The following is a 26,052-nucleotide window of genomic DNA, read 5'->3' as shown; positions in this document are numbered from 1 at the left end:
AGCGCGTTCTGGTCATCCAGCGAAGAAGTGTACTTTCCCATTCGTTCCGCGACGAAACTTTCGCTGCCTCGATGTGGTTTAACGTTGGTTCCGGAACACCAAAGCGGGAAACACACGTTCCGGAAAGAACGCCTCCGGAAAATAAGCGTCGTCGGTTGGAAAAAATGACCCCACGGTCAAAAGTGGGAACGATACTCTTACTTTGCACCGCGTGTCATATCGACGACGCCTTTTCGTTCGTGATTAGGTTCACTTTCGCCCGACGACGAACCTCCCCCTTGGGTGGGGTGGGAATCGAATTGTGGTGTAAAATATGTTTATCACTATGTTTTCCTCCCCCTAATCGTTGCGCGACGGGCACGTTTTTCTTCGCGACACACCATTATCAACCCTCCGCCGTCGGATCGAGCGATCACGAACTGCGTTTGTTTGTCGTCGGCAAGCGACGAACCCCCCCGCGCGGTTTTCGGGACGACCTTTTGCTTTGGCTGAAAAGCTTGGCCTCTGCAGGTTGCAACCATTGCTACGCCTTTGAACCGCAAAATCTCGCTCACGCCGACGTGCTGGTATGAAGATAAAATCGGAAAAATTCACCATTCCCCGTTCGGTTGTGTCCCTTGAGTACGTGACCCGTCGATTAGGGTTTGGCAAACCCGGCTGGAAGGAGGGCTTTTATGCTGGAACACGACGCCTCGCCGGTTGCGGCCTACCTTGATTGCAAATATATTCTCATTGCGTAAAATATTTACCACATTCCCACGGAGACTTTGGCTTGGCGGTTGGTTTGGTTTGGGAACTCCGCCTTCGTCCGGGTTGTGGTGGGTTGTCCATCGGGTTTTTCGGACCGAACTAGTGTTTTATTGCAAGCGGAAGTGGTGAGCGCCAAAGGAAATCGAATGGGATCACCCTTCATCGGTGTTTTACTTACACTTGTTTCTTGTTTTCAACGTGCTTTTACCTTTCCTCCCTGGAAGAGGTTGATCTTTTTCGGGCTTGGACGTAGATTTTCTCAGCTTGTTTTCACCCCAAACTAAAACCACACGCTACATTACTTTTGCGCTGCTGCGTTGCTCCAATTATTGTTGTGCATGTGGTACTCTTTGTTTCTTGGCGTTAAAAACTTTTGCTCCCCGTTGTTGTTTTTTGGTTTTTGCAACACCTTCTCTCTAATGTTTAATGGTTTTTTGCGCGACTCGTGTGAAAAGGAAATTGAACATTATTTTTAAGTGGCCAGACGGCGTCGTCACCACGTCGACGTTTCATTTGTTGGCCTCTGGAGCATGTTTATGGTCGGGCGTTCTCAAACGCATGACGTAAATCAACGTGCCTTGCGAAAAGTTTTCTCTCCCAGGTAGTTGATTTAGTTAGTTTCCTTTAGCCTACGGTGGATATGAACGGTTTTTACAATACTGTCGGTGATTTTTTCGTGTTGTTTTTTAAAGAGTTCGTACGTGAAATGTGTCCTTCAAAAAATATTCTTTCCTTCGTTGAAGTACCATAAGGAAAGATGGTTTTGTTTGATCAAACGAAAAGTTACACAAAAGAAACTTCCCTGCTCGTTTAGGTGCTCCCACGGGTGGTCAGAACTTTTCACAGGCACATAGTAGTAAATTTCCCCCCTCCGCTCGTCACGTTATTGCAAATGATTATTTGCACTGCTCTTCAGGTTCAGTCCGTCTGTCGAGAAGCTCACGTTCATCAACATAAAATACGTGCGACCGTTCGCGGTTTGTGCGAAGGTTTGACCTCACGAGGAAAATTGCCAACACCGAGAATCCCCATTTGCGGTCGGTTGCTTTTATTAGTTTTTTTGGAGGCCGAATTTGTTGGCAAAAGAAATGCTCATGATCATTAATGTATGATGCGCTAGCACAGGAGGTGGTCGAAAAAACGAATTTTCTTACGATGGTCTCTTAAATCATCGCATGGGAATTTTTCTCTGTTCCCCTTGGAAGAATGGAATGTTTGATCAGAGATCGGAAAAAGCTCCCCTCTATCCTCGTTTAATCTTCACTCCAACTGGAAAGGTTAAGCATATATTGTTCTTATTCTACCGTCGCTGTCGGTCTGTCCGGTGGAAGCTCAAAGGCCGTAAATAAGTTTCCATCCGGATGTTTGCTCTCACTGAATTCATTGGATTTATAATGAGCGCTTGTGGCGGCTAATAGGCTGTTCTTTATTCCCTTTTTCTAGGGTAAATTTTAATGAAACGTTCCAACGGGAAAGGGAAATGCACGTCAACATATTACGATGTGTTGATGACCCCGTAAAAATGGGTCCAATTGTTTAGGGCCCGAAAGTCACTGACACGATGAAAACGAACCGCTGATTTATGGCTCCATCAAGAGGTAATCTTTAATGGGTGTGAAATTAAAATTTTGTTAAACCAACCCGCCCGAAGGTTTGTTTACAGCTTGTGTGTGTTTGTCTCTCATTTGTTAACTGCTCTGTTATTTTAGGCATCTCCTCTTCACCGGATGGTTCCAATTCGAACGGTCGATCGATTCCGAATTTATGTAAACACACCGTCGTCGAACACACAGCAGGACAAAACTGAAGACGAATTGCATCGAATCGATTCAAACAAATCCAGAGACCCCCCCGGGTGGAACGAACGTCGTCTTGTAAAGCGCGACACTCCCCGAAAACAAAAAACATCCGTTATGTTACGCCATCGGGCAATCTTCGTGGCGCCAGACGTCGCTGCTGGGAAGCCTCCATCATTACATTGTCACTCGCGAAGGGCCCGTTTCCGATTGACCGATTTTTAAACATTTTAAGCCCGATCTCTCGCGCTCGTCACGACCCTTTTTTCGGAGCCGGAATCGATTTTTGCTGTACATCGTCGATTTGTTTGCATACGCGCGTGCATACTTTCTCTGCTGCTGCACCCCAGCCCGACTTAAAGAAATCCATTTTAAGCTGGATAGAAATGAGAAATGAAAATAATTATTACCGCTTCTCGCCCGCCCGCGGTCGTGCTTAAGAGATTTTCCTCCCCTTGCCGGGAAAAACTGGCGTGACGAATCGTGTACGGAGCTCGCAATAGAACGAAATGCGTTTTAAACGCATCGAAGCCATAGCAATGACGTTGGAAAGTGTGACACTGCGACAACCGGGAGGGAATGCTGGAGGAAGGGCTCTCGGTACAACGGAGAAGAGGAGACACGCTAATCCCCGATGCGTGTCCGGTCCATTTTTCCATCTGCATTCTGTTGTCTTCATTGTGTTGCTTCTATTGTTTACCTTCTTGAAACACAAGAACCTTACGAGGGTGGGGAAAACGGAGGTAAAGGATTTCCACTTGATCCAATTTCAAAGTTCACAGTACACGAACATAGTTTTATTACTTGACTTGTGTACGGGAAATACCAGTTGACAGTAAAATACTTTCAATTACGTTGGTTGGTAAGAAAACTTCCTTGTTATTGACAACATTTCTATTCGTGTCCGGGTATCGATTTTCCTCCCAACGCACGAAAAATCAGCTGGATCAGATGGTGCAGGCGTGGTGTTCATTATGAGAGAACACACGCACACCTATACTCACCTATACCGCAGGACTCGTCGCAAAGGACGAAGTAAACGCACGGATATCCTGCGAGTCAGTTTGCGTTTGACAGTTCGTGAGTGTAAACGAGAAAATCCCCTTTTGAAGGGAGATTAAAATCGTTTCGTTTGTGCGTCATTTGGAGTTGATTCTTTAACTGCGTTGCTATGAAAAAGGATATAAATGTGTTTGCAAGCAAAAGGATGGCATAAAGTCAAGCTCCTGTTTGGTGTGTGCTTTGCCAATTTCCCTGTAGGACATCTGTAAACAACAGTGGGGAAAAGGATGCAAGTTTAATTCAACCTTCCCTCATCACTGCCTCGGAACAGCCAAATCTTAAAACAAAAGGATAATCTAAGATATCTTACACAATCACAACCAATACCTGTGTTCAAAGTGAATTTGGCGTGCCAAAAATGTAATGTTCTGTAAACAACAAAAACCCAAAGCCCGTGTCTACGTGATTCCTCCAACGTCATCCGTGTCTACGTGAGAATAGAAATATCGATCGCCCAAACCCCTTGCGAACGGAGACGAAGACGACACCCCTTTTGCTTTAAGGAAAAGGGGAAAAAAACACGTACGAAATGCAGGTCCATCTTTGACCGCAACATCTGCTTTCTTTTGCACTTCTTGCTAGAGATTTTTCTTAGCTAGTTTTGCCAATACCTCGATGTTTTTATAAATTCTCGCATAAGGCTTTGATGTTATATTTTTATTCATACTCACATTCGCCAACATCACCTTGCATTACCTTTTCACATTCGCGACGAGTACCGCATTTGGTGCGCAGGTCCGATTTTCATATTTTCCATCGCTTGTTCACTCACCGCCCTGTCTTTCCAACTCTCTCTGTCTCGGTTGGAAGTATTTCACAATGTTTTAATATTGTTGTGTCTATCGAAGCACCAACCTCAGGCGCGGTGTTGTGAGTTTTCCATAAAACAGCACGTTCTTACGTTCCGTTTCGTTGCCGAATGTTGTTAAATATATATGCAGCTTCATGTGCAGTTCTGTGTTGTCGCTTGCTTAATGCTTTCGATGTGGTTATATCATTCTATTCGTTGGTTGAATTGTATGTTTAGAATACGTAGCCGAGGGTGATTATTTAATTTGAACTTTAACAAGTGCTACTGTTTGTCTTCTAAATTGAATAATGGAAACATCTTAATTGAACATGTTTTGGTTCGATTACGTAAGGGAAATAATTATTGCTTACCGTCCGTCCGTTTTTCCTTCCGATTTGTTTTTGTCTCCTTTTGCATCCCGGGAAATGAGTTCAAGGAATGTAAGAGTACCTCTGCGCAGCATCCGTTTGCCTCGCGGACTCTTTTCATTCTGTGACCTGCGAGTCGAAAACGTAGAAATAGTTTCCCCTCCGGTTGAGAAGACACGGATGGAATGAAAATTCCGGTCCCTCGTACGAACCTAGTGCTAGCTGAGTATTGCTCAAGATAGGAGGCAATTTTCCTGTATAGTTTTGAAATTACAAATTCGGGATTCATTGAAGAAAGCTAATGAAAATTTATCATAAACCATAGTGTTTACTCCGCCGTGTTGTGGATGGTGATGCAAAACCAAAATTGTGATGCTGCTGTAACACAGTGTTGAAAATGCAGAGGAAAAAAAATCTGCAAAAAGCAAAACAACAGTGAAGAGATAAATAAATAGTTTCCACCAACGTTGTGTGCGTTTAGTTAACCAAATAGTTTTTCCTTCGCCCCGTGTTCGGCCTTGCGATGTAATTTCCTCATTTTCCAACCGTCAATCGCGAATGGTTGTTTGATAATTGATCGGTGGTTGTTGTTGTTTTTTTTTCTTTCTTGGCCACCATTATTTCACCGGATTTCCTCCGGACCGAGACCGACCCGGGGTGGGGTGGGAGAAGTTCCGAGTTGTGTGTCGCCCATGTTTTTAGTGACGTCGGTGCAGATAATGCAACAACGAGAGAGGGATAGTGTGGAAAAGTGATTCAAAAACACCACCTTTCTATCGGCCGAAAAGAAATGACTGGCCAGACTGGTGGAAAAGTGAAGTGAAAACTATCAATTTTCCCCCCAGACAACACCCCAGACGTGGTCGGAAAGTTTCGATGGTCGGTGATTTGCTACCGGCGGTCCCAAGCCCCGAAACAAAACACCGTCGAGTTTCCAATTCCCAGTGGTTTTTTGCACGCGGTGCGCATGTGCTTGACCAACGCGTTTGATGAAGGGCCCGTGTCACACTGTGTGCGTGTGTGTGTGTGTTGAATTTTCCGAGCAAAGTTGGACTGAAGCTGTGTGTTTATCGAAAAAATTATTTGGAGAGTACTTTCAATTGGAACTGTGATAACATTGGACAACTCTTGCGTAAATCTAAACAGAGGTTTTTCCTCCCAATGGAAGTAAGATGCTCTATAACTAGCCGAACATAACAACCCAAGGAGTATGTTTGGGTTCGCCTTAAAAGAGACCAACTGATCTTCCAGCAATGCCACACACACATAACAACAACACGCAACCATCGTTAGAGGTCGGCTCGGGTCGACGCTGAAGTCTTTTAAATTAGCTTCAATTTTCCCGAAATAATTGGCCATCAATTGGGAAATGCCATGTCCGAGCATGTTTTCCTTTCCGCGCTTGCAGGAGAGGCGAAAGAGGAAAGCTGGTCATTTACCTGCTAGTCATCTCGGTCTTTTCCGGAGTGAACGATTTTCCCGGCGCTCCATGTGTTTTTTTTCCTTGACAAATATGCCAACAATTCCTTCAAGTACGTTGTTTCTGTCATGTCGTTGCGTGAACACATTTTCCAATAACTTCTCTCAAGCACCGCTGTGAGGTTTCATTGACCCCTGCAGGCTCCTTAAGGGCCGGGATGGTTGCGGCAGTAGAGCGAGTAATGATGAAACGTTGTACGGAATTTCTCATAATGCGCACGTGAACATACACGTACACAAGTTGACATTCACCAGTGTCACTTTTTTTCCAGACACAAGCATTTCTTTTCCTCGTAATATCGTTAGAAGATTTGTCTGCACATTTTTGCCCACCTTTTTCCTCGTCCAGTTTTCATCTCATAACTCGGACGGGATGGGGGTTGTTTTCCTTTAGTTCCCCCTTCCCGGAGGAAGTGAGTGTGGCATTTTCCATAATTTTTCTCTCTCAGCGAATGGGAAACAAATAATAAAATGATCAACAGACCGGAGGAGGAAGATAACTGTACAACTGTATTGTCAAAGAATGTTGCACCTGGGGTCACATTGTTGTTGTGCCATTGCACCAATTCGCATTACAACCCCCCTCTGCTTGGAACATATGTTCAACATGGCTCATTATGCATCGGAAAAGAGAGCGGTCTCGTTGGTGGATGATGATGTTTGTCCCACTGAACAAGTGCACTTTTGTGTGCGCATCCCTCTGACTGCGACATCTCTCAGATGCATTGAGGTTGCTTGTGCTTGTCTTTTGTTTAGTCCCGGTTCACCCTTTAAAGGGCAAACACACACAACAACATTGTGAAACCTTCGTTCAAGCGAAGACGGGCGCATGCCACAGGTGTCAAACGGAAATGTTCCGTTGTGGGAGGTCTTTGAAAGTTGATCTCGCGAAATAACGATCCCCCTTCCTTTTTTATTCAACGTTTCCTTTGCATTCGTTGCAGTAATTGAACTCGTAAAGATCTCCCCCATCTGCAAGGCATTGCAATCCCATCTCCCCCCCCCCCCCCCCCCCCCCCCCCCCCCCCCCCCCCGATGGCCATGACCGTGAGCGATGGAAGAAAAAACTGGGAAAAAGAACGAATCCCGCTTCAGCTGGAACGTTATTAGCATTAGCTGCGTTGCGATGAAGCTGCTCCGAAGAGGCTTTGCAAATCTTATCTCACGTCATTTGCGACGGGAGGATGGTCTTGAGTAATGGAATCGTTACGGCTACACTCGATTTCCTACCACCGGAAGATGGGAGAAAGAAAGGGGAAGAAGCGGAGGTACGTTAACCTGCACAGGGATGGATTTTCGCGATCATCCTAGAATTGGAAATCTCGGGAAACATCTCCGTTTGACTGAGTGGCAAATTAGCAGCGCCCTAAATTGAATCTGACTGCTGGTGGTTTATCGTGCCAGGTCATCATCATGATCATCTTCAGCAACATCATTACAAGAAGGTGCAGCCGAGAAAGAGAAGGATGATTTGTGTGTGTGCATCGTAACGCGAAAATGCATGACTTATTTAAAGCGTTCCCTTCCGTCCATTACCTTCATATCCGTCGTCGTTAGACGAAGGAGGGTTTGTTGTTCCGGTCGTTAGGAATGGTGGTTATGTTGCCTATTCTAATGCCCGTTTCTTTCCCCCCTCCCCTGTCCCATGGAAATCACTTAAGCTCAACCGGGGGGTGGGTTGCTCGCAAAAATGTGCACACGGTTGTTCTTGCCGTTTGCAATGCTGCGATGATTTGCAACATTGTTTTGCGATGGTGCAATTAGGGTTGCATTAGATAACGTTGGCTGGTTCAGAAATATGTGCGCCTCCCCCGAGCACCGTTATGCAAATTCCAGCAGCTGGAAACACATTTTCCGAATTCGTCTGGGTCGAAGAGAGTGGGGAGAGCTTGGGGGGGGGGAACGCTCAAGACGAACAGCGCAATCGTTTTCCTCGTTGGCTGAAAACGGGTTAATCATAATTTGATTATTTATCTTCCGTTCGATCGAGTTGTGGAAATCGCCCGCTTAGTTTGCGGTGTGCGATTGTGAAACGGTGAAAAACGGTTCGCCGTTTGGGGGGAAACCATTTTCCCAAATTTTAATAGGGGTTTTCCCAACTTTCGCAATTGAAAACCATTATCGAGTTATTTGCAGATTTTATTAAAAGTGTGATCGTGAACAAAGTGCCAACATCAGACTGTATGAAAATGTGTTTTCCAAGCAAGCCATTTCTGGTTTTCTGAAAGATCGACGTTCCGTTAAAATGTACCTTGCGTAATTATTGGTGGTAAATCAATGAACTTAAACGATCGCGAACGAACGAACCGCCTCCGTTTGCGAATTGTTGAAAATGTTGTCCCGTGCCGTGAATGTGTTTCGCAAGAAGAAGGCGAAGAATGCCGGGTCCAGCTTGGCGGGCGGTGAAACCGACGGAGAGGATACGAATGCCAGCGGGACGGAAACGGAACCGGACGACCAGAGTTGCCACTCGGAGCCGGTGGTGAGAACGTCCGTCCGTCCCGGCGGAAATCTGGACCAATCGTCCGCCTCCTCCTCGACCGAGTGCTTCCAGGACGAAACGAGACCTCACAGGAGAACTCCCAAAAGCTGGACCGGACTTAAGAAACGATCTCCCAAAGCCCGCCACGATGACGAACCGACGGAAGAGGACTCCTCCTCGCAGGGGATTTTCGGATCGCGATCGCTCCTGTCCACGATCCGGCGGGCCAGATCCCGATCCCGATCGTCCGCCGCGTCCTCCGTCGTCGATCAGGCGCTTCCCTCGTCCAGAAGTACGCTAAGTAGTCGGAGTGAAGGCGCTTGTGGTGCACAGAGCACGGTGGTTGTCAATTCGAGCAGCTTCACGAGTGTTAAATCGCACCGAAGATCACGCGAGAGAGATGGTGGTGGTGGTGGAGGAGGAGAAGACGGTGTTGTTCGGCCAGGTTTGAAGAGTTCCAGGACGGATTTACCAACTACATTTTGTGTGTGTGTGTTCGATTTTGATTTAAGTATTTCCTGGTAACGGGTTGTTGCTATTCTTGTTTGATTATATGTTATGTGTTTTCAGAATGAGCACTATTTATTTTTCGTTTGTTATTTGCGTGTGTGTGTTTTCTTTTTGCTAAATTATGTTTAATTTGTGTTACTCTACCTGTTTTGCTATCGAACCTTATTAAACTGAATCCAAATGTGTCTCTTATGTGTAGCCAATTGCATATCTTTCTAAACTTCATGTTTCTCTCGCTCGTTTGCTAGAAAACTTTCCATCCAAACGATCGTAGGCCTGATATCGCCCACGGCCACATCCAAATCTAAATGGGAAAACCGAAAACAATCCAAGGAAATGAACCCGAGATAGAAAGTGACCCTACTTGTTTGCCCTTAACGAGCCCCTGACCATCGTCAATTAGCGCGCTCCGTGGAGGCATACCATTTCATGATCCTGTTGTGCTCCGGCGTCGTGTTATGTAAATGCTGTTAATAATTTCTCCAACCGCGAAAAGGCAAAGGCAATTTTAATGCATTCACTCAGCGGGTCCACCCTTCGGAAAGGGCTTTTCGATAAATTTGCTCGCTTTTGATATTGAATTCGATAGCGAAATCTTAAAACAAACCCGTTGGTGGTGCCTTTTTTTGCCAGGACCAACCTGTTCCCGGGACTTCCTTATCGTTCGCACATTGGAATGTTGTTCTGGTGGTCGCCGATGGCGCCACTAATTGCATTCGTTCCCTTCGCCCCACGCGGGAGCAAACGTAAACAAGTAAATGAAATTAAATTAAACTAGACCTAAGGCTTGGCCGTTTGTTTGCCCCAACTCCCTTTCCTATTCAGCATCTTGTTAGTCGCTTCGGCTGCTTGATATCTGATCTGACGCAAAAACGGCGCACAAGAAGGTACATTCCAGTGCCAACCAAACCTCCTCCTCCGCCACCGCCGGCGGGGTGGAAAACCTTTTGCCAGAGCCCTTCGCAACGTTCGTTCGTTTGAACTTTTCCTCCGATCAACAATAAATATTTTAATAGCCCCCGCTCGGTGGAGGATCGCGCCGACATCGTTAGTCACTCAGTTTTGCGGGCGCCTAAGAGGGTGCAGACAGCCGCAGCAAGGTGTGGCTGCCAGTGACCGGTTTTCGTGGAGTCTGGGAAAATTTTCAAACTCTCCCCTTCGATTCTAATGTCAGTCCAAACGGTTGGCGTGCGGCGGAAGATCGATCGATGGAAGAAGGGGGAAATGGTTTTCGAGAAGGCCAACGCTTCAGGTGCAATGAAACACTCGACAAGGGTTCCGTTAACCTGGTGGTATTTTCATACACGGGAAGGAAAGAAAAAAGGAAGGTTGATATTTGGTTGTTGTTGTTGAGGTTTATTACTTTCTGCAGCCTCCAACTCTCCACCGAAACGTTCCATTGAAGTTAAATGTTTATGTTCAAGATGATCGCTTATCGGGAAGACAACATCAGCGCCTTTACACAACCTCTTCTTGCTTGCCGTGGAGTTTTCTTTTTGTGGTGAAGAAAGTGGTAGGAAAAGGTGTCGTTACACCAGGAACCGATCGATTCCCCAAGGACCTTTCCGCCCCCGCAAAGGTCGTCTAATTAAAGGCACTTTTGAAAACTGCACAAACCTCGATCCCATTTCCCCCGGCGTCCCAGCGGAGAAAACCGAAATTCAAAGCCCCCCAAATGCTTTTAGTTGAACAACAACAACGGCCGCGATCGATTGCAAACCGGGGCCCACGGCGTTTTCCGAACGTCCGGAACCGAACGATCGCCGCCAGTGAAAGGTCGAAACCCCGACGTCGGAAAGAAGGAAGAAAAGCGAGCGGCGGAAAATCCAGAGCTCGTTTTCGATCGATCGCTCGCTCGCGAAGGGGTTAATAAGAGGAGGCTGTTTGCGTTTGTTTGTTTGACCGAATGTTTGCGTAATGGTGTAATGCGCGAGATCGAAGATGATCGTACATCATCTCTCGGCTCGTTAGACGAGGAGCGAGACCTGGCCGATTGGATGATGGCAAGATAAAGCAGCCAACAACGAGAGACAACGACGACGGTGGAGTGTCAGTCGATAAATTACTAGTTCTCGGCGATATCTTCCTCCGGCGATCGGGAACCCGAAAGTGGTTCACATCGATCGCCCACAAACGTGGATGGAAAGTGAAACCTAAAACCCCCGCCGCGGCTTAGAGAATAGAAGCTAAGCATTATGACTGTCAATAACAGTAAATTTTTATAGCGATTGCCGTTTTTCAGCAAATAGGGTTTAGGAAAATACTCCCCATACAAATATTATCCAAACAAACCAGTTTCCACCATCTTGGAACAGGTAGTTTCCCCCTTCAGTAGGAGAAGGTGGTACACATTTGTCAGCAGTAAATCCACTTGTGTCCCTTTACAGTCCCCCGGACGGGTTGTCTCCCCGTCTCTCACGACACTTGTGTCACTTTCATCTCACGATTTTCGCGTTTTCGGCCAATGAAAGGATTAACATGTTAACAGATCGCGATCGTGCACCGTCTGGTGATTGGCAATATTAATTGGATTTATGGACACAATGAACGTTGGAAATGGATCGAACGTCAACCAGCATCTCATAACCCGCCGAAGAGAGAGATGGTGGTCTCGATAATTCGTCGTTCAGGTTTATTTTTGTGTTGCCCTTCATGGTTGGCGAAAAATGTTTCAAACGTTCGACAGATAAATCGAATCGACCTAAGATAAATAAAATAGACATCCTTTCCGAACAATGGCCTGTTGTTGTAAGTGTCGATTGGCAACCCGGGGAGTGTTGGTCGGAAAATTTTGTTTGCGAAATAACACCGAACGCTGCTGGTGGTTCCCGTTTGTTTTTCGTGACATTTACCTTTTTCGGAACCTTTCGAAGCTTTTCACCGTGAATGATTGTGTGGAGAAGCATCTTTTACATTGTCAGCCAGATGATGAGGCTTCGTGTCGTGAAGGAAATGAAGGGGAGGGTCAACAGTCACCTAGACACCTCGTGAATTTGTTGTACATTTTTATCCTGTGCTGTCGATCGGAATGCCAACCCCCTTTACCTTCTGGCGTTTTCTTTTTTACCGTGCTGGGAAACTAGTGTTAAGCAAACAAACACACCCGAAGGGGAAGAAGAATGTTGCATAATGACTTCATTAGAGCTACTCCCAAGAGAAGGAAGGGAGTTCACCGGTTAGTTTATTCTTTCGCCGGTCACGAAATCATCACTGTCAAAGGTGACTCGTCGACGACGAAATGCTCGTTCGATGCTAAAAAGGCAACTAAACTGCAGCGTGATAATGTTTCATGCTTTACGAGACATGCTCCGGTCGGCGGCAGGTCCTTCGTGACATGGACAGACTCATTTGTGTCGTGTTCCAGGGTTGTCAGGTGCGGCCATCTAACCATTCATAGAGCCATTCTTGTTTCCCAAGTCATCCATTAAGCTTCACACTTACTTTCTTTGCCCCTTGGTTTATTTTACTTCCAATCGGTTTTATTGCAATCACGTGTAATGATGCTTCGTGAGGTGATTAATCCTTGGTTATTGGAATGCGAAATTTGCCGGTTCTTACAAACACCATTTAAATGCAAAACATTACATCATCCGATGCTACAATAAAACCGAAATATTGCACAAACCCTTTTAGCGCTGAAAAGGAAAGCCAAAAACAGGGCCGCCAACGTAATACATTTTAATCGTTCCATTAATCGGGCAAACAAACAAAAATTAAAATCGAATAACAAAACATTCCACAGCACCACCCACCCACCCACCCCACAAAAAAAACCCTAGAGCTGGGAAAGGAGAATAAGAAAAAGAGGATGCTGCTCGAGATGGGAGCCACTTTTCTTTCCGACTGCGCTAATATTGATGTTCCGCTCACGATTCCATTCCGTCACGAGGGGAGCTTTTCTTCGGTTTTTGTGTGGTGGTGGTGGAAAACTGGAGCAATCTTTTCGTTTCGCCGGCAGCTCCTTGATTTGTTTCTTTTCTCCTGGGATTGTTTCGTTTTTGTTTTGTTTGTTTTTTCGGAGGGTTGCGTAACACGACCCGCGGCCAGACTTTTGCCCTATCTTCTCGAAGAAATGGTACCACAATTTCTTTTGCCCCACCGGTTCTCTCGGCCAAACACAACATAATCGTAGCTGCTGGGTGTTGGGTGCAAAATTAAAAAATAAAAGCAGTTCCAAACCTAACAAGCATAGGCCGAAAAGTGGCTTTTTTAAGTGGTACCTTGTTGCTTTTGTTACGTTTTACATGTTTTCGTAACAACCACTTAGCGGGTTTTACTCGCAAACGTTAAAGAGGTGGTGTTGGTTTTCTATCGTTAGAAGAAGAATACCTAATCTGGCCTTCCCGGGTTCTAGTAGAACAAATGGGCAGGTTTAATCCTCTTAATGTAATTTTCCTCCAACAAAGCGTGACACAATTCGATAAGCCAAACACTTCCACCTCCGATTGAGCGTTCTTGAACGCGAATGCAATTAGCGTGTGGCGTCGTAGTTCCCGGTTTCAAGTTCAAGTGTATCGATTTCTATCTTAACTATCGTGTTCAAGTGGTCTACTTTATTTCCTCTTTGTCTGTCGGTCTTTGATAAAGGAAATTCCAGTGACAATAAACTGTTCGATTTAAGTCTGGTTTGTGTCATCATGTTCAATCCATTTACTTTGATTTTATCTTCCTTGTATGCTCGTACTTTCATCAATCACCCCCGATATATGACACCTAATTATCCGTTACTAATGAAGATGTTCCGACCTTTCTTCCTCTCTCCCACACAGTCCTATGCGGTAACCGAGTGAGCCAAATGACCCGCGCGTACGATGACATCGATGCCGTAACGCGTCTGCTGGAAGAGAAGGAAAAGGACCTCGAGCTGACGGTGCAGATCGGCAAGGAGCTGCTGACGCAGAACACGCACCTGGAGAACCGGGTCGCCGAGCTGGAGCAGGAGCTGAAGGGCACGAACGAGAACCTGGCGCAGCTCTCGCACGAGCTGCACCAGAAGAACGAGCTGATCGGCATACTGACGAACGATGCCGACGATACCAGTGAAAATGGTAAGCCCCGTGCGATCCCACCTAACCTTACCTTTCCCGGTTTCATTGTAGGAAGGCGTTGTTGACTGCTTTCGATGGCGTTCCCAATAATTGTGCTGATTAATAGCTTCCCCGACACAAGTTGGCTCTAATACCGCACCTCTATTTTACCAACCTTTCGAACCCTCACACATAGGGTTTGTTTTTCCACTCCTTGATTTACAAACAACCCCTCTCCGAGGGGCGGCCAGCATTCCTTTTGTTTTAGTCGACTTTACCAAATCAACTGATAAGCGAAGGAATCACAATGGCTCTCAATGGCGACGTGAGTGAAAGTCATTTGGGAAAACAAATGGTGGAGGTTTGCCGATCGAATCGCCACCACGGACTAATATATTTGCAATCCTGCCTTTCGTGGACAGAAAGAATTTGAAACTTTCCTCCAGTGAGTCGTCGAGTTTGTGGATGGCGTAAGCTCTATCATATATATTAGCACGTGAAACTAGCGATTGCGTCATACGCGACGGAGACAAGCGTTTGCGTTCCGAAATGATCTAATGCCACTCAACGGGGTTTGATATCAGAGGTATGAACTTGTTCTCCACGGGCAAGATAAGCCCCTGACCAGACTGACGAGAACTTGACTCTCGGCCACTCTTGATTTATCTCCCAGGGAGGAGGTGTAAAGCAAATATAAAATTACTCAAAGTGTCACCCCGGTATTCGTTTTAATCTAATTGAAAAGAGGAGGAAACCGGGACGAAGGAAGAAACGGTGCCACCAGCGTTATTGCTTATCATTTGCAATCATTTCTGCTTCTACTTCTCCTCCCCCCCTCCCGCTCAATCATAACAACGACGCAATAGCACTCCGGACCGAAGTGCAACGACAAATGCAGTCGAAGTGCATCAGCCAAAGTGTGTGAAGTGTTGGGTTGTGTACACTGGCTCTCGTCAAAGTTAATTTTAAACCTCAGTTTGTTGCGTGTGTCCAGCCCGAGAAGGAGACTTTAGCGCCGTCGTTGTATGGTAATTGTAAAAAAAAAAAAACATTCCATGTCCTCTTTTCCTTCCGAAGAAATGCGGTAACGGAATTATATCGAGCTGAAAATCGATAGATGTCGTGTTTTCTCCGTCCATTTTGGCGCATAACGTAGCGCCAGTTCTCGGTGGACGGATTCTATTTGGGGAGTGTTTGATCCTTAGTGGGAAGAAAACAAAAAAGAAACATTCGTACAAAAATCAATAGACAGAGTATGTTTTCCAACTCGGTTACGAAATGCTGATGCTCGCGTGTCGCTTGGTGGTGGCGCCTTTCAGTGCGAACTCGAGGTTCAGTGTGTTTGGAAGCCACGAATGAGTTTCCGTTCGGTTACGGCAACCTCCAACAACAGGAGGACGGTTCGGTTGTGAAGTGTTCTCTCTAATGAACCTTATAGGTTTACGCTTAGTCCCCTCCGACCTCTTCGTTCTATTAAAGGAAAATAAGGCGAGGGTTTTTGTAGTGGTAGGGGCACGTCCCTAGACGACGAAGCGAGATTCCGATGCGGAGGAAAGACACAACCGACCGGCGGCTACAGGTCAATGGAGATAAGCGAACCGATCGTGCTGATGATGCCGTTGGTCCGTCATCGTCGCTCGTTGCTGTGTTACCAGCGTCGCAGTATCTCCTTATCAGTGTCGGCCACCACGTCCAAGTGCTTTTGCATGCAATTATTCCGTACGGCCTCGTTTCCCTCTCTCTCTCAGAGAGGCTCTCTCTATGGCTTCCCAATGTTAGGTGGCCGCTGGACTAACATTTGCTTTCCGTTTGCTATTCTCCTGCCCACAGTCACACCGACGGCATCGAAGTCGATCAACCTGGAGCTGCTGCAGCGCAAGGTCAAGCACCTGGAGGAGGAGAACAAGTCCCTGCGCACGGAGACGGCCCAGCTGGTGAAGGAGACGGACGAGTGCGAGGAGCAGGAGCGCAAGCTGATGGCCGACATCGCCAACCAGCTCACGACGGCCAACAGCGAGTTCGATGGTTTGAGTAAGTACCGTGTTTCGTCGTGTCGTGCTCCGGGACCACACAGTAACCGCAGTTCTCTTCTCCTCAGATTTGGAACTCGAGCGACTAAAGGAGGAAAACCGGCTGCAGCATGAGCAAATCATCAGCCTCACGGGGCGCCTGTCGGAGGCGGAAATACGGCTGCATCAGCTGACGTCGGAGAACGAGGAAGCGTCGTCGCTGCTCAGCATCACCAAAGAGAACCAGAACCTGCTGGCGGGCGAGCTGTCCGAGTTCAAGCTGCGCTATCAGGAGGTGCTGAATCTGCTGCAGGAAACGCAGGAGCAGCTGCGGCGGCAGCGTAAACGAGCCCAACCGTTGGCGAGGAGTTCGCTCATCCCGGGCATTACGGCACTCGCCGGTGGCGCACCCGATTCCCTGCAGTCGGAGCTGATGGAAACGTCGCTCTACTCGGAGCACAGTCTCGACTCGGGCATCGACTCGGTGCGTGGAGGAATGCTAGGTGGTGTAGGTGGCGTCGGCGGCCAGCAGCAGGTGCCCTCGTACCGGAAGGTATTCGAAACGGTGCGCACGGCGAGCCGGGCGAATCCGAACGGGTTCAGTGATAGTTTCTCGCAGCTCGGTTCGATGACGATGAGTTCCTCCTCGCAGCCACGGATGGCGCCGTACGTTTACCCAGGACTGGGAGGCAATTCGGCCAATGCTGGCGCATCGCACACCACGATGGCACACTCGTATCTGAGCGGCGGTGGTGGTGGTTCGTCGGTTTACAGCACGATGTACGGTGGAGGAAGCTCGCTCGGAGGACGGTCGTACTCGCGCGAAAGCCTTACCGCCGACTCGGACGATGGCTACCCGGGAACGGGCCAGCAGCCAGGCATTCCGGGTGCACCGGGTGCCAAGGATCTGGAGGCGGCCTTGAAGCGCCTTACGCCGGCCGAAGTGTTGGCGAGGCGAGCAATGCTCCAGCATGCCCCGCTCGGTACGTACAGCTACGATGAGCAGCCGTCGGGAATGCCGCTCGGTTGCCGCACGCCGGACAGTATTATGTCTACCGGTTCGTCCGGCTTGTCCGGCCTGTCGTCGGCGGCGACCGGTGGCGGTAACAGCAGTTCCCAGTGGCGCCTACCGGAGAAGTTGCAGATTGTGAAACCGATCGAGGGCTCGCAGACCCTTCACCACTGGTCACGGTTGGCCACGCCGACGCTGAGTGGACTGCTCGAGGAACGACCCGGTGTTACGATACGCGGTGGTCGTGGACTCGACGAACTCGGTCTTCAAACGTACTCGCTCTCCGACGTTGAGGAGGACGAAGACGCCGAAGATCACCCGGGCAAGCGGTTCCAATCGTTCGGATGCACCTACACCTACACCAACAGCACCGTACTGCATCCGGACGATGGCACCACGGCCGTCACCTTCAGTCTGCCACCGTCACAGATGTCCTCGCAGATGGCGTCCGAGTGTCCATCGCGACAACCGACCGCTCCGTCGACGCCACGGTCCAGTCTGTCGCGGCGCAACTCCTGCTCGACTTTCAGCGTCAACCTAGGCCTCGCGTCCATGCTGAACGAGCGTGGCATCAAGGCCGTTACCCCCAGTGCACTTAACACCCCCGCGGGACCCAACTTTTCACCCACGGTCACACCCTGCAATAGTCCAGGTAAGAAATAAATGACTTGGTCTTATTATCGTTAATCACAGTAGGCGTCACTACGAAATTCGATTGGATGTTCGTAGTAGGCGTCAGTTTTTCGGTTGGATATTCGTTGCTCTTCGTTGTTTGCTCCAAGTCCAAGAGTACTTCAATAATCTGTTCCCATTTTTCGCTTCCAGATGGTTCCCCGACACGTTCAATGTCCCCCGAACCACCACTCCTGTCCGGTCTGCTAGCATCTGGAGCCGATATCCTTCGCAAACGCTTTGCCGCCTCGACCAGCAATAGCAGCGGTGGCCCCGGTCCCTCCGACCCCACCGACCGTGCGTCGAGAGTTATTTCCCGCAACAAGGTCGCCCTTTCCCGGCTGGAGAAGAAGGCACTCCGCTCGATCAAGATCATGGAGAAGGTGGAGAGTATCGGGCTGGAGAACATCATGCTGCCACCGCAGCACCCGCCCGGCATCAGTCCGCTCGCCCTACACGGTTCGTCGGCCATGTACAGCACGGCGTCGACCGGTCGCGGACGCAGCCCGATGGCACAGCTGACCAGCTTGAAGCACCTCCAGGATCAACGACGCAAACACCAGCAGCAGCAACAACAACAAGCGGACGACGAAACGGTCCTCATTGACAAGCGCACGATCAAGGCCGTCTTGAGCAAGGGTCTTTCGCACGACAGCCTCAAGAGTATGGCGTCGTCGTCCGGTGCGAGCAGCGGCATCAGCACGGCGATGTCCTCCGACTCGGACAGCTCTTCCGTGGCGAGCAACGACTCGGACCGTCCGTCGCCCGCCGCTACCGCCTCACCGACTACGGCCGCACGACTGAAGCAGATGCAGCGCCAAAAGTCTCGCCGTAACCTGATGAACGGTGCGAACGGAGGTACCCAGCGACCGGATCTCGGCACGGTGAACGGTGCGTCCACCGGGCGGACCGGCGTCCGACCAGATCTCGGCACGGTCGGCGGGAATAAACCATCTTCCGCGGGCAGCAAATCAACCTCCAACCAAGGCAAGGATACCCGAAAGGAAACGCAGCAAGCGGCGGCGGCGGCCCCGAAAGAGGAAAGTACCCGTTCGCTCGGACAAAGTGTGTACGGCACGATCAGTTCGTTGCTATTTGGCCGCAAAGGTGGACTGCTGTAATAGGCTGCTGTGTTCGTGTGAAAGTGCGTCAAGAAGAGTGAGAGAGAGATAGGAGAGTGGTTTAAGGCACACATTACGTCATCACTAAGATGGTGCAAGAAAGAAGAAATCGTCGCGTTTCCTTTCTTTCGGAACTTTTTTTTTAGACCTTTAAGTTGTGTCCCTATTTAGTATCTTTAAATCATTTAGCTAAAACGAAGCGAGAAGGAGAGAATTTAATGTAGAATACTGTATCTGTAGTTCATCTCTCTCTCTTCGTTTGTTTAACCAACTTTTTAGAGTAGACAAACAAACAGGATATTATCTTTTCGTTTTAAGCACCACAGATCGCGCCCCTCCCCATCCAACGCGTTCACCCTTCCCCCAACCACGGGAGAGAAAGGGGTGCAATATATCTCGACCATTGAGCATTGCGGTACACATGCGAAAGGAATGTACAACCCACAAATGAACACCGTGCGAAAACATTACGATAAAACAATATCGATACTCATCGATAGAAATTATTCTTCACATCCACATCCGGTTTTCCCTGCGAACAAAAACGCCAATGAAGGAGAAGGAAACATGGTCGTACACTCACTCGAAACATTTCTTAAACTGCCCGCGGAAATGCGCCGTAGAAACACTTCAGTATTTGTGATCCTCCGTCGTTGATTTTAGAGCCACTTTAGATTAGAGATGACGCTTATCGTTTATGCAGTAGAGTTTATTAACGGCTTTTCGTCTGATGAGGTGCGTGCCGAAACATTCCGGTGTATGAGAAGCGTGCTGCCGTGTGTGGCTTAGTGCGTGTTTGCATGTGTGTGTGTGTCTGTGTAAGTCCAATCGGGACGGAACTGAACCTCTTCTGTTTTTCTTCTTCCTAAACTATTTCCTGTGAAATCCACACAGAAGTTCGTTCGAACATAGTAAGATCATCCTTCATTTCAAGCTACCCTACCATAGCCTACTTTTCCTAGGATAGGATGCGCTTAGAAAATCATCCTTCGAGTGAGTTTGCGATCGAGTTTGCCTTTCTTTCCAGTGCTTGCTTTGATGTCGGTGAATGATGTGACAATTGTTTTACGATTACGCCGGTTATCCTTTGCCGGACGTACAGACCCCTTTCCCGTGTTCCGAATGCCCTCGGATGATATGTTCCTCGTAGGAGCGCTTAAATTATATCGCACATCACAAACTACTAGCGTGTGGCGGATGGTGTGTGGAACATGTGACGGTGTGTGGTGCATCTCTACAACTTAATTCTACTTCTAGTCCAATGAACAACGAATTATTTTTTTTTTTTCATTGTAGATCTTTCAATCATTCATACTATTTACTCGACTTTTCATGCTTTATGAAAATTTATTCTTTTCGACAACCGAGCAATATCAAAACCGACACCCGACTGACCCGGCAAAGTAAAAGATCTCATCGGCATCGTTGGTCCCACGTCCCGGTTCCGAACCTTTCTCTGGAAAAGTTCGTGCTAACCCCCACCCTGGACGGATCAACCCTCCTTCTCCCCCATGGTGAACATTTAACATCAAATCGGTACCCTAACTCTGTACTTTTAGGGAACTCGTTTCCCTTCGTGACTTTTCTATCTTTCCAACATCTTTCGAGAAGTACAAAATCACCAAGCCCTAGCTGGAGGAGACTCTATCTATCCACCGGCATCAAAGGGTTTATTGTGCACCTCTCCCTCTGTTACTATACTTTTCTTAAATATATCGGCACACGATATAACTTTCTGTAAAGCTACAACAATCCTGGATTTCGTTTACTTTCTTTTCGGAGTAGCATACCAACATAAATAGTCCAACAAGGAAACCCGGAGGTCGTCGTCGTGGGTTGATATTGCTCGAGTTTGAAATATTTTTTATTTTTATTTTACTTTAAAATTACTTTCCTTTTTCGTACTAAATTCAAGACAACCTACTCTTAAACACACAATCGCTTCCGCGCTTCGGTTAGAACGGGGGAAAAAATGGCCCCTTAGATCGTTGAAGAGAGTGCAAACGACGATAAATAGATAGGCGATAGAAGAGGCAAAGGCGCAAAAACTAAAACGATCGTAGTGTCTAGCGTGTACCACCAACAACAACTACCCAGTCTTTAAGCAGAACTGTAGATCTTAGGCCCCCACCCTTTTAAAGCCATCGGGGTAGTATCCTAATCGCTACGTCGCGGTTCCGTTGAGTTTTTCCACCTTCCGATGAGAAACACACAAGCCTCTTGCCAAACACCACACACATCTTTAGACGCGCAAACCGATTTGTGAGGAGGAAGAAAAGGCGACACTTTTGTTCGAAATGACGAGGGGGTGCTTGTTTCGTATTATTATTTTTCCCCGGTGCTACAAGGATCCCCGGATAAAGGGTGGATAACGAACGGAAAAGCAAAGCGAGGCACATAGGAATGAGAGCGTTGAGAGTCAACAATGTTTGTTGTTAGGATGCCTTTCAAATCGGACCGTAAAGTTGGGAGTACGGGGATAAGGAAAATGTACATAGAAAGAGGAGGGCACTAACAACAGGGGAGGGAGATCGTTAGGCACGGAAAATGGAGTGACTGATTGCGTATATATGATGGGCTGGTGTAGATAATTATTTAACTAGAGAGATCCTACGGAAGCGCAAAATGGAACGGAACAGTGCGGTGTGAGACGGATTGAACGAAGCGGACGTTTTAATAAGATACACAAATCCTAACGAAGGCGTCCGTAACGGCGGAGAGAGTTTGTTGTTACATCTAAAAAACAGACCGGTAACCGAGAATGTTAAGTATTTATTTTTATATAGAAGCAATGGTGAAAATAAAGAATATAATAATTGACAAAGCTACAAAGTAAAGCAACAAATTATTACCCGGGCGGGAACGAGAGAGACCAGCAGGAGGGAGCGGGGGTGGATGGAAACTGTTATAACGAGCAATTTGTTGATGCCAAAGGGAAAGGAGAGGAACACTTAAACTACTTATCACACATGAAACTTACTACTAAACATTATAACGGACAGCAGCAGCAGCAGCCGGACGCTCCTAGAGTAGAATCCAAAAACGCAGGGAAGGAAGGTGTCCTTTTAAATAACACATTATTTGAGGCGTTTCAATTCAAACTTTCCGTAGGCAATTCGACGAACGAAGGACAGAACGTGAACCAAATACGACAAGCAAATGGTACTTCCTTCAAAAAGTACAGTAGTGAAATTTTTGTGGAAAATTAACCGATACGATCAACCGGACGAGGCACAAGAGAAAGGACACGGGATACGGAACGGAACGGACAAGCAGCAAGAAAATCAAAGGAAAATGTTGTTGGGAACGGAAAAGCAGTCACCCACTGTATTATTAGGTTGTTAAAAGCGGCAAAGCGAAAGGAAGCGCTAAGGAAAAGCGGGAAAGTGATCGCGAGACGCAGACCAGTGGCATGGGGAAAAGTAAACCTGAGAGTTGGAAAACTCCTGTGACGCATAAGAGAATAAATAAAATAATAAAACATGAATCATTTAAAAAATAACAAACGTTCATATTCAGTTGTGTTGGTATAAAAAGTGAAAGATTTTTCCTGGTTTTAAGAGTATTGGCAGGTAAGGAAATTATAAGAAAATCCCTAGAAACGGAAATGAATCGTGAAAACCAGGAAACGTGTTTTCGTGTCGATCTCGACCTCTATCAAACTTGCTGCACTGATAACAGGGAAGCAGGATTGATAGGAGATCACAAGGCCAGGCCAAAGTCGAAGGTCAGAAAGAGAGATGAGTATAGGACTCCAGGCTACCTGCTCGCGATCTGCGCTCCTGGTACGAAACATCACAGTCCTGTAACGTTTCGGTGAAAAATTGAAATCGACGCTCGATAAAAGTGGCCGTTTTGGCTGGTCTGATACCAGGCGCGCAGGATTGCTAGGAGGTATCGTCTGCCGGACCATGATCTAGCCAATCAGCATCGATCATGACATCATTCCAATATGCCAAAGGACAGAAAGAGAGGAACGTATTTTCGATCGGATGCCGGGCTACCTCCTCGCGATCTGCGACCCTGTTACCAAAAAGCAAAATCCCTACGATTTTGCTCTCGAAATGTGTCGAAAATCGGTCGGGCCGGCTCTTTTGGTAACAGGAGCGCAGGATCGATAGGAGGTATCATCTGCCGCCTGGCTCCTAGGCCAACTAGTGGTGGTCGTTGTAGCTCCAGGGAATGATTGACTCTTTCAACTCCGACCCGCCAACGGAACAAATCCTTTTTCTACCTCGGGAATTTGATCAAAATGGTAATGTTTTATTCATTACATCGGTTACACTAAAATTTAAATTCTTATTTACAGCTATAACTTTCCTATTTCATGGTGGAAGAGAATTTAACGGTACTAAATTGACGATCGGATTGAATAGCTCCATGTAGGGATCGGATTCAACTTGTTCTTACCTTGTACATCCATTGCCAACACTACTCGACTTTCGGAAAAAGTAAACAAACATTTCATTGCGAATCACACGTGCATTTTTGTTTAGCATTTTATTTCAATAGTTAGTGTGTTTCTTTCATATTTAACTAACTTCTACACATTATTAACAATGTCGAAATCGTTGGTGAAAAAAGCCTTTATGTTGGCAGACAGCCCAATAGTGAAAACCAAAACAGATGGTAGGTTCTTCCATCGTTCTACGAAATCGAACAGTGACAACGTTGCGTTTCTGCTTTCCTATAGCAAACACCACCAAACGGAAAGCAAGTGCACTCGACCTAATACCCCGGCATCAGAAGCTGGTCGAGCTGGTCGGCAAGAAGGGAAGCAAAACGGAGCGGGATCTGATTCGGCACCGGGAGAAGCTCACCGTCACCGACGTCCGGGCACAGATCGCTAACCGGCGGGACCACACGGAGGACAACGTTCAGAAGCTGCTCATGTTCGGTACCTCCACACTGGACGCGGAAACACGCAAAAAGGTGAACCAAGAGGACGATCTATTGTTCGGTGAAAAGTTTTCCTCAACGATTGTGTTTCTATTTTGTTCCCGCAAACACAACAGATCATCAAACGAGCTCGGACTGGAAGGTACGTGACGAGGGTAAAAGTGAGCAAGAAAGGAAAGAAAAACGACTCTTCCACACACAACGCCGACTTGGATGGTGGCGAACCGGACGACGACGCACCGGAGAAGACGGTGTTTACGGATGAAGATTTCGCCAACTTTGCGAAGGAGCTAGAAAAGAGTGGATTGTTGATGGAATAAAAGCCGGTCGTTTTCAAATCAAGTCTGGAATTTCATCAAGATCCGTAGCTTTCGTCGCATCAACGCTACAAATGCCACGGATGTTTACGGTTCCACGCAATCCTTCCGATGGAGGTTGTTTTCCGGTAGCTTTGCTGTTCGTCGCCAGTGGAACGATGATCCGTTCCGGATTGAGCTTCGGCATCACCACCAGCATGTGCCCGGTGGTCATCGATCGCTGACAACTGGAACTGTCCGTTTGAATATCCTGCCTGAGAGCGAGCTGGAACACTTTCCCCTTGATCGTTACTCGAACATAGTTCGGTTGTGCATCGACCTCGACGAGGGACGTATCGAGAAACCGGTACAGATGCAGGTCCAACTCGTACCGATCCGGTTCATCCCGGAACTCGAAGCCCAACCGGGGCTCGTTCAAATTATAGGGTCTTCCACAGTCGGCAAATAATCTTCGAGGCTTCCTCTCAACCGGCTTCTCCATGCACGACCCTCCCCCGGGTCGATCTTTTCCGGCGCGTCGAGAAAACTTTGCCATCTGTATGCGCGTCTCCGGACAGTGGTCACTTTTTTGCTGCCAAAATTCGCTCGTCCGCTTCTCATCGTCGGCGTACGCGTCCCTTTGTTGCTCCTGCTCCTCCAAGCACTGGCGCACACGAACCTTTTGCTCATCCCGATCGATCTTCTGTTGTGCCTCGTGCTGAACGATTCTTTCCCGCAGCAACCGGAAGTCTTTGGCCGCCCGTAGTCGCTCGCTACGCGTTACTTCCTTCCCATCGAGGTGTTCCAGCTGCGGAAGAACCGTTATGACGTATTCCCGGTAGCCAGGATAGTCCGTGCAAGGGTTCCCAGTGAGGAATAACTCCCGTAGGTTGTAGTTCCCACGCAAACTTTCCACACCCGTTAGCTCGCCGATGAAGTTGAGCGTTAGGTCGAGTTTCCGGAGGGACTCGAGCGGTTCCAGGTTTTCGATCCGCTCGATGTTGTTGAGAGCCACATTGAGGTACTCGAGCTTCTTCAGTCGGTGGAGGTTCTCCAGACGGGGGATTAGATTCGATTGCAGCAAGAGTATCTTCAACTCCCGGCACCAGTTTCCAATGTGTTCGATACGTTCGATGTCCTCTTGGTGCAGCGAAAGTTCTTCCAGTGTACCGATAATGAGCTCGTTGTGTTCGGATCGTTTTCGAAGCAGTTGTTCGGTGACTGAAAACGGTCGAAGTAAAAGTTAAAGCCAAAATATCGATTTTTGATGTGAAAGAGAGGTCGAGGGTACCTACTTCGAACCATTTTAATTACATAACAAAAAACCTCAGCTGAACAAGACCGACTTTGTTGGAATATTGAAAAAACATATTTGTAACCGTTGCCATGGAGAACCACTTGTCGGCGTACTTGATTCTTTTGGGTTCGATGTCATCGAAATTTCAGGAAAGCTATCGAGCATGCGCCGTACATTTTGTCTTTTATTTCTTCACCATCGTAAAAGCGATCCTCTTGTGGATGATCTGTTCCATTATTGCTCACAACTTCTAGAACTACAATTTAAATGAGTTTAACATCGGACACTGGCATATTGAAAGTGGGTGTATATGTGTTACAAATCGCCTACAGGTTTTCTAACGTCATCATCTCCTAAAACAACAGAGGAAACACGTTATAGATAATTATTAATAATATATTTTCACAAATAACTTTATCTTCGTCTTTCCAAGGCAGTTCAGAAGGCACACGCGATTTTTCCTATCCAACAACTACGGTATC

General features: G+C 47.4%; 3 protein-coding genes across 8 annotated transcripts in view; 2 read left to right on the top strand and 1 right to left on the bottom strand.

Moving 5' to 3' along the window:
- Window positions 1-22,559, top strand: part of LOC131266769 (trafficking kinesin-binding protein milt) — an 83,907-nt gene extending 61,348 nt beyond the window's left edge. For 4 of the 6 annotated variants that reach the window (XM_058269402.1, XM_058269400.1, XM_058269399.1 and 1 more), the window contains 4 exons: window positions 14,007-14,285; window positions 16,095-16,295; window positions 16,363-17,937; window positions 18,111-22,559. In XM_058269402.1, coding sequence (XP_058125385.1) covers window positions 14,007-14,285; window positions 16,095-16,295; window positions 16,363-17,937; window positions 18,111-19,078 — 3,023 coding nt within the window. In that variant the 3' untranslated portion in view covers window positions 19,079-22,559. Of the gene's footprint in view, window positions 1-8,907; window positions 9,020-9,153; window positions 9,173-14,006; window positions 14,286-16,094; window positions 16,296-16,362; window positions 17,938-18,110 lie in introns of those variants that run through there. The other 2 variants (XM_058269405.1, XM_058269403.1) reach the window with 2 other exon arrangements.
- A 977-nt stretch (window positions 22,560-23,536) lies between these two features.
- Window positions 23,537-24,312, top strand: LOC131265453 (uncharacterized). Its single transcript, XM_058267717.1, has 3 exons — window positions 23,537-23,707; window positions 23,772-24,010; window positions 24,094-24,312. The coding sequence occupies exons 1-3, from the start codon at window positions 23,638-23,640 to the stop codon at window positions 24,295-24,297; spliced, it is 513 nt and encodes a 170-aa protein (XP_058123700.1). The 5' UTR covers window positions 23,537-23,637; the 3' UTR covers window positions 24,298-24,312.
- On the bottom strand, window positions 24,311-25,578 carry LOC131261963 (protein tilB). The gene is made up of 2 exons (XM_058263844.1): window positions 25,569-25,578; window positions 24,311-25,494 (listed from the first exon to the last, which is right to left on the bottom strand). Exons 1-2 carry the CDS (start codon window positions 25,576-25,578, stop codon window positions 24,311-24,313), a joined length of 1,194 nt encoding a protein of 397 aa, XP_058119827.1.
- Between the last annotated feature and the right edge of the window lie 474 nt (window positions 25,579-26,052).

This window comes from Anopheles coustani, chromosome 2 (assembly GCF_943734705.1).
Source record: "Anopheles coustani chromosome 2, idAnoCousDA_361_x.2, whole genome shotgun sequence".
NCBI lineage: Eukaryota > Metazoa > Arthropoda > Insecta > Diptera > Culicidae > Anopheles > Anopheles coustani.
Note: the sequence above shows the minus strand (reverse complement) of the source record. Positions and strands in the feature narration are given on the sequence as shown.